The sequence below is a fragment of the Miscanthus floridulus genome, chromosome 5, assembly GCF_019320115.1.
Source record: "Miscanthus floridulus cultivar M001 chromosome 5, ASM1932011v1, whole genome shotgun sequence".
Lineage (NCBI taxonomy): Eukaryota > Viridiplantae > Streptophyta > Magnoliopsida > Poales > Poaceae > Miscanthus > Miscanthus floridulus.
This window is the reverse complement of record NC_089584.1, coordinates 104501296-104509801: the sequence shown is the minus strand read 5'-3', so window position 1 is coordinate 104509801 and position 8506 is coordinate 104501296. Positions and strand designations below refer to the sequence as shown.

Below are 8506 nucleotides of genomic sequence, written 5' to 3'. Positions count from 1 at the left end.
TGAGTCTTTTATTTTCCTGCTGTTGGGTAAGTCTTGCTGAGTACAATTGAGTACTCAGGGTTTTATTCCTCCTGTTGTAGGTGACCGGAGGATACATAGATCTGACTCTTGTGTGTGAAAACCTTCTGGTGGGCTCAGAGAGGATTCCTTTCACGCTACGATCGTACTGTTTTTTTTATAACCCTCACTACAAAATTTTAGAAGAAGAGTTTTATGATCTGTCATCATATCTGGTTTATAAATGTTCACTATGTTAATGATTCACCATTAACCTTTATTTCCACTGTAACTTTGATCATATGTTGTTCTCCGCTGCAAGATAAAAATGTGAACCTAAAATGTATAAACGCTTTTACAAGTAAAACTGTCTTAATTCCGCTATTGCATTCAACTTGTTTAAGTACTCTAATGTTGTAATAAAGTGATGTAAGAAATGGTTAAGAATGTTGTAAGCTTTATTCTCTCATTTATGATCCTGATGAAAAAATGTGAATTTTCGAGTTCTTCCTTGGGGTGTGCTCGACGGAACGGCATGATTTAGTGCACTCTCTTGGATACTTAGTGTCTAAAGAAACACAAGTACTCTTAGGAAGACATTAGATTAAACGGTTCTGCCACAACATCGTTCCCACGCCACCGGCTATCGTGCATGAATTACAACATCACTTCATTAGGGCCAAGCTGAAGGATTTCAACAAATGAGCTACCTCTTGTTCATTGCAGCGTAAGGCACAGGCGTGAGACGGCGTCGCTCAGGGCACCCGCAATGATATAAGCTAATTAATAACTCTAAGCCAATTTCTTCAACAGTGCTAACTTTTAGCATATAGCTCATAACATAGATGACCCCACAGGATCTTGGAATATGTGTATGAGCCTAACTCTTGATCAAAAGCTAGTTTTTTCTCTCTTTTCTATTAAAATATATAAAAAAAATAGAGCTAGCTTATAAGGCACCACACCGATCTGTTTTGTCGCTCCAAAGGGCAGGGGCAAAATAGGAACACAATGTTATGTTTTTTTTCTAGCACCAATTGAATCTCAAACTCGTCGATTGACATTTAGCAGGCTACGCACGTTTTATAATAATGGTTATCCAGTGATTTTCTATTGCGGGATGACATACGTGCGAACGAAGCTCACCTCCCGGATTCAAAAACCTCCCCATGACTCCATTTCCAGAATTCACACACTTTGTTTTTTTGACCCAGGAGTTCACTTCTTGTTTAAATCTCGGTCTGTCCAAGAACTCGTAACTTCTGCATGGACCAAGCACGTGTGAGCTGTGACCTGTGTGTTTGTAGCTGAATTCGTCCCTGACTCCCTGTGACCTGTCGATATGGCTGGGCTGTGGGGTGGAACGCTTGTTTGCTTTGGTTGGGCTTGGGCCACGTCAAATACGTCATCCTCATCCTATCCGCTCCACTCGTCTGCAGCAGCTGCTGCCGTTTCCTCTCCCTCCTCCTCCGGCCGTCCGGCGGACCAAACCAGACCGACCATACGGCCATTACCACGCGACTACCTACTCCAGGGATGCTATGCTGCACGCGCTACTCGCTCCAGCTCCTCCAACCCCATCCCTCCTTCCCCGGTGGCGCCACCTGCTCTTGCTCATGCTCCCCGCCTTCTTCCTCCTCCGGCAACCAGCACCAGAGGCTCCATCCGCCAGCCGCCCTGTCCCCAGCTACTTCCCGCTCCACCCCGCCACTCACCCGCGCGCCTGACCATGACGAAGATGGCGCCTCCGATGACGCCCTCCTGGCGCTCCTCCGCGCCCATGACACCGATGCCGCCTACAGCCTCTTCTCCTCGAAGCCTTCTGTCCTCCCTTCCTCCCCCACCACGGCCTCTCGCCTCCTCGCGCAGCTCTCCTTCAATTCCAACGGCCCCGATGCGTTCTCCCGCGCCGCCCGCCTCCTCCAGAGCCTCCGCGCCCGCGGCGCCCTCGACCTCCTCGACGCCAACTCCCTCTCCCTCGCGGCCGCGGCCGCGGCCCGCTCCCGCGACGCCCGCCTCGCCCACTCCCTCCTCCTCTACATGCTCCGTCATGGCCTGCTCCCCGACCGACGCGCATACACCGCCGCCGTCGCCCGCCTCACGCCTCCCACCAAGGCGCTCCGCCTCTTCGACGCCGTCCTCCGCAACCTCCGCCGCGCGCCACCAGAGCTCGTCTACCCCTCCTGCCTCCCCGACGCGGCCGCATTCAACGCAGCGCTCAGCGCCTGCGCCGACGCCGGGGACTGCCGCCGATTCCGGCAGCTGTTCGACGCAATGAGCGAATGGAGCGCCGCCGCCGATGCGCTCACCTACAACGTCGTCATCAAGATGTGCGCGCGCGCCGGCCGAAAGGACCTCGTCGCGCGCGTGCTTGAGCGCATGCTCTCCTCCGGCCTCGCTCCCTGCGCCACCACTTTCCACTCCCTCGTCGCCGCGTTCGTCGGCTTCGGTGACATCACCACGGCGGAGAGGATCGTGCAGGCGATGCGGGAAGAGCGCAAAGACATATGCTCACTGCTCAGGGCTGTCGCTATGGATTGCGACGGTGCGACTGACGTCGAGGAGGGTGCCGCGCTGCTGGACGACATTGTTGCCGGGGCCAAACAGGGACAGGGCTCAGATGAGGTGCCGCTGCTCCCCAAGGCTTATCCGCCCAACGCTAGGGGGTACACCACGCTCATGAAGGGATACATGAACGCAGGCCGCGTCGACGATGTCGTGGCCGTGCTGCGCGCGATGCGACAAGAGGCGCAGACGGCACCCGCAAGCCGGCCGGACCATGTGACTTACACGACGGTGATATCAGCGCTTGTCGGTGCGGGCGATGTGGCGCGCGCGCACGCCGTGCTGGACGAGATGGCCGCGGCCGGAGTTCCAGCCAACCGTGTCACCTACAATGTCCTGCTCAAGGGGTACTGCCAGCAGCTGCAGATCGGCAAGGCCAGGGAGCTCTTTGAGGAGATGGTGACGGACGCCGGCATCCATCCCGGCGTGGTGACATACAACACCCTCATGGACGGGTGCGTGCTCAGCGACGACAGCGCGGGCGCGCTAGCCTTCTTCAACGAGATGCGGTCACGGGGCATCGCGCCGTCCACGGTGAGCTACACGACGCTGATGAAGGCGTTCGCCGTGTCGGGCCAGCCCAAGGTGGCGCACAAGGTGTTCGAGGAGATGGAGCGGGACCCCAGGGTGACGGTGGACAGGGCGGCGTGGAACATGCTGGTGGAGGGGTACTGCCGGCTGGGGCTGGTGGAGACGGCGAAGCAGGTGGTGGAGAAGATGAAGGAGCGCGGCGTGCAGCCGGACGTGGCGACGTACGGCAGCCTGGCGAAGGGCATCGCGATGGCGCGCAAACCAGGGGAGGCGCTGGTGCTCTGGAACGAGGTGAAGGAGCGGTGCCTGGAGGAGGCCGACGAGGAGCTGCTGGGGGCGCTGGCGGACGTGTGCGTGAGGGCGGCCTTCTTCAAGAAGGCGCTGGAGATCGTGGCGTGCATGGAGGAGAAGGGCATCGCGCCCAACAAGACCAAGTACAAGAAGATGTACATCGAGATGCACTCCAGGATGTTCACCAGCAAGCACGCGTCGCAAGCGCGCCAGGACAGGCGCCGGGAGCGCAAGCGTGCCGCCGAGGCCTTCAAGTTCTGGCTCGGCCTGCCCAACTCCTACTATGGCAGCGAGTGGCGGATCGAGCCTATGCTGGATGGCGATGACCAAAGCTGAGCCACCCGCCACCGTTTCTGCTATGAGCACTGTACCCTGCTGCATGAAGGGAATTTTTGTCAAACTTACAAAAGGAAAAATACTACTTCATATTTGTTGTTGTAAACCTCAGGAAACCAAATGGGATTTACATATCCCCTTCTTCCTTGTACAACCTAATCAGGAGTAGAGATTTTTTTGCTGCAGGCAGTTGTTGTTATCTGAACGGTAGAAATAATTCATTTTACAATCGAAAGGAGAATGGGAAACAACAAGCAAATGCAGATAAATGTAATGCGAAGCACTGAGACTTATTTTCTTTGTTTCTTGAATTTCTCCTTTCTTTGCCCCCTGTAAACTTGCTCAGTTTTTATTTAAATAAAATTCACTGTAGGGGCAAAGGCCCCTCCAGATTCCTAAAAAGAAGAAGACGCTAATATAAATAATTCCAAATTATAAGTCATTCTAAAAATCTTACCAAAATTATAACGTGAATTATAAAGATTTATGACATCAAATAGATATTACTATAAAAATATAATTAATGAAGAATCTAATGATACTAAATTGGCATCATAAATATTATTATCTTATCATATAAATTTGGTCAAATCTCCAAGATTTTTGAAAAAGACGAAGGGAGTACATTAGAATGTTATTATAACTACATATACTGACTAGCGCATTATGTCCGACTGACCTTCGTTGCTTGCTTGATTGCCACACGTACTAAATCTCAAGCTTTCCATTGTTTCAGCTAAATCGGTTTATTCCCTCCATTCCAAATAGGGCTCGTTCGCTGGTCTGAATCTTGGCTAAAACTGGCTGAAAAACACTGTTCTGGCTGAATTGTTGTGAGAGAAAAATACTGTTCCGACTGAAAAAAAACAAGCCGAACAAGCCAAATATGGAGTAAGCCGAACAGGGCCATATAAGTTTTTTTGAGAGTAAAAACATCTCTAAGTCAAAATCGTGACATGGAATGGCGTGCTCGTGTGCATGGATCTGAACGCGTGCGAGCCTATCAGGCTTAGCGTAACATGAACTCCTGCCTACACTTCGAGGTTGATCGTGATGTGGGATGGCGTGCTAGTGTGCATGAATCTAAACGCGTGCAAACCTATCAGGCTCAGCCTAACATGAACTCCTGCTCCAGTCATCAGTACATGCCGAAGGATCTCAAATTGATCCATCCAGTCCTGCTTCAGACGCCAATTTTTTAGGAGCAGTATATCGGCCCCGGCTGTTCCTGTTACTTACCCATATCTTGTAGTATATCGGTAGCATCTGTCGACAGAAAACGCAGTAAGTTGCTTGCTAGTTAGTTTCTAAATAAAAAAAAAAAAAAAAAAAAACCTCCCCCACCGTCCATACAACCAAACCCACGTATATCCAATGTGGGGGTAGAATAATGATGCTTAATTTAGCACAAGTTGCTTGCTAGTTGGTACTACGTCTGAAAGCAGTTTCTTCGAAGAAGAAAGTCGTGGTTATTTCCAAGAAGCAACAGCGTCTGATGTGTGAAAACGAAAACTAAAATGTGATGTGTGAACTCTTGATCTATCACAGAACAGCTTGTCAGGTACCATCCATCGCAACCTTGGCAACATCACTAGGCTTGAGATTCTTGATCTTGCTTACAATAACTTCTTTGGGGGGATTCAACCTGAACATGCAAAATTTGCACAGCCTTCGTTCGTTAAGATTAATACAATGATCTAAGCGGACCAATCCGCAGAGCCTGTTCAACAGCACACCCAATTTGAGTGAAATACGTCTTGGCTCGAGTAGGTTGACAGGAGCAATTCCTGATAGTGTCAGCTCATTACTAAAGCTGGAGGTGCTTGTCCTGGAAAAAAAATCTTCTCTCAGGGCTCCATGCCACCATTTTTGTTTAATATTTCGCAGCTTCAAGTAATAGCTGCCAGACGGAACAATCTCTCAGGTCCCATTCCTGGAAATGAGAGCTTTCACCTCCCTATGCTGCAAGTGCTGTTTCTCCAAGAAAACCATTTCAACGGGCCAATCCCTTTCGGACTCTCTGCGTGTAAGAACCTTGAGGAACTCTACATTGGTGTGAACAATTTCACTGGTTTTGTGCCGTCATGGCTGGCAACACTTCCAAGCCTTACTGCAATATCCTTGTCAATGAATAACCTGACTGGAATGATCCCAGTTGAGCTGAGCAACCATACCCTGCTTATTGTGTTGGACCTCAGTGAAAACAATCTACAAGGGGAGATTCCACCAGAACTGGGACAGTTGAGAAACCTCCGGTTTCTAGGTCTTGCAAACAACCAAATAACTGGTGTCATTCCAGAATCCATAGGCAATCTATCAAACCTTACCCAAATAGACTTACTTGGAAACAGATTGACAGGATCAGTGCCGATGTCATTTAGCAACTTGCTGAATCTCCGTCTCATCTATGTTGATGAGAACCATCTCTCTGGGAATCTAGATTTCCTAGCTGCATTATCCAACTGCAGAAGCCTGACTACCATTGGCATAGCAAACAATGAGTTCACAGGGAGGCTACCAACTTCAATTGGAAACCTTAGCACCCTGCTAGAAACTTTTCGAATAGCTAACAACAACATCAATGGAAGCATCCCTGGTACATTGGCTAACCTTACCAGCTTATCAGAACTGTATCTTGGTGGAAACAACCTGAGTGGGAAGATCCCTACACCAATCACTGCAATGAACAATCTCCATGAATTGGACCTCCCACAACAGCTTGTCTGGCACCATCCCAGAAGAAATCAGTAGATTAACAAACCTAGTTCATTTACATCTTGACAGCAATAAACTAACTGGTCCCATTCCAAGCAATATCAATAGCCTAAGCCAGCTGCAAATTGTGACATTATCCCAAAACTCTTTGTCTTCAACCATACCAACAAATCTGTGGGATCTTCAGAACCTTATTGAGCTTGATTTGTCACAGAACTCTTTTAGTGGGTTCCTGCCTGCTGATGTTGGAAAATTGACAGCAATTACCGGGATGGATTTATCAGGAAACAAGCTATCAGGTGACATCCCAGTTTCCTTGGGTGAACTCCGCATGATGATATATCTCAATCTGTCCAGAAATTTATTCCAAGGATCAATACCTGGTTCATTTGGCAATATGCTTAATATTGAGGAATTGGATCTATCCTCCAATGCACTTTCTGGTGCCATCCCAAAATCCTTGACCAATCTCACTTACCTTGCCAACTTGAACCTTTCTTTTAACAGATTGGATGGACAGATACCAGAAGGAGGAGTGTTCTCAAATATCACACTCAAATCATTGATGGGGAACAATGCGCTGTGTGGCCTTCCTCGCCTAGGTATAGCACAGTGCCAGAACACCAGTAATCAGTCGCGACCAAAAAACCGGTTGATAAAAGTTTTACTACCTTCATTACTGGCATTTTTCGCTTTAGCTGTGTTCTTGTATATGTTGGTAAGAATGAAGGTGAACAACCAAAGAAAGATGCTAGTACCCTCAGACACAGACTTGCAGAACTATCAGGTGATCTCATACTATGAACTTGTTCGTGCAACCAGCAACTTCACCGATGATAATTTGCTAGGGGAAGGAAGCTTTGATAAGGTCTTCAAAGGTGAGCTAGATAATGGATCTTTGATAGCAGTGAAGGTACTAAACATGCAGCACGAATCAGCTTCCAAGAGCTTTGACAAAGAATGCAGTGCACTTCGAATGGCTCGGCATCGGAATCTGGTGAAGATAATTAGCACTCGTTCCAATCTTGACTTCAAAGCACTAATTCTTGAGTATATGCCTCGTGGTAGTTTGGATGATTGGTTGTACTCAAATAATGGGAGGCAACTCAGTTTCTTCCAAAGGGTTGGCATCATGCTGGATGTTGCAATGGCACTGGAGTGTCTGCATCACCAGCATTTTGAAGCTGTCCTGCATTGTGATTTAAAGCCAAGCAATATATTGCTTGACAAGGACATGGTTGCACATGTTTCTGACTTCGGCATTTCCAAGTTGCTAGTTGGAGATGACAACTCCATCACATTAACAAGCATGCCCGGAACTGTAGGATACATGGCTTCAGGTATTTTTTTTAGTTCCTCTTGCAACGCATGACACTATATGTATTATTATACTTATTTAAGCTAACCAGCTTCCTTCTGACATGGATTGAACAGAGTTCGGATCAACAGGAAAAGCATCACGGGCCAGTGATGTTTACAGCTATGGAATTGTTCTCCTTGAAGTCTTCATGAGGAAAAGGCCGACCGATTCAATGTTTGTCGGTGACATCAGCTTGAGGCAGTGGGTTATTCAAGCATTCCCATATCAACTCACAAATGTCGTTGACAGTAGCATACAAAAGGAGCTTAATAATGGTATTCAAGACACAAGTAAACCTCCTGAGAACTTACAGTATCTTGAATACCTGCCCAGCGTCCATAATTGATTTGGCCTTGCTTTGTTCAAGTGCTGCACCTGATGAAAGGATCCCAATGAGTGATGTGGTTGTGAAGTTAAACAAGATCAAGTCAAACTACAGTTCAATGGTTGCAGTTCCTGGCATTGCCTAACAAGAAAGAAAAATAGCACATTTGTGCTGTCAGGTTTCTGAAGCAAAAGTAATGACGTGAGACGTGTATTGTAGCTTGAATTATACACCAATTGTTAGCTGTTTAAGTTTTGAGTCATGAACGTTTTGTAATCCTGTTGAACTTTGTTAGTGTCACAGTTAGTTTGTTAGGCGTAGAATCATGGGTGGCAGGTGATGTGCCCTGGCCACGCCGTGACTGCCAAGTGTCTATCCCCGCCACG

At 48.2% G+C, this 8506-nt stretch overlaps 1 protein-coding gene and 1 pseudogene across 1 annotated transcript; both read left to right on the top strand.

Moving 5' to 3' along the window:
* Positions 1-1388: 1388 nt before the first annotated feature.
* On the top strand, positions 1389-4021 carry LOC136452862 (pentatricopeptide repeat-containing protein At3g09650, chloroplastic-like). The gene has a single exon (XM_066453450.1). It carries the CDS (start codon positions 1534-1536, stop codon positions 3718-3720), a length of 2187 nt encoding a protein of 728 aa, XP_066309547.1. The 5' UTR covers positions 1389-1533; the 3' UTR covers positions 3721-4021.
* A 1090-nt stretch (positions 4022-5111) lies between these two features.
* Positions 5112-8265, top strand: LOC136455058 (receptor kinase-like protein Xa21; annotated as a pseudogene).
* Positions 8266-8506: the final 241 nt, after the last annotated feature.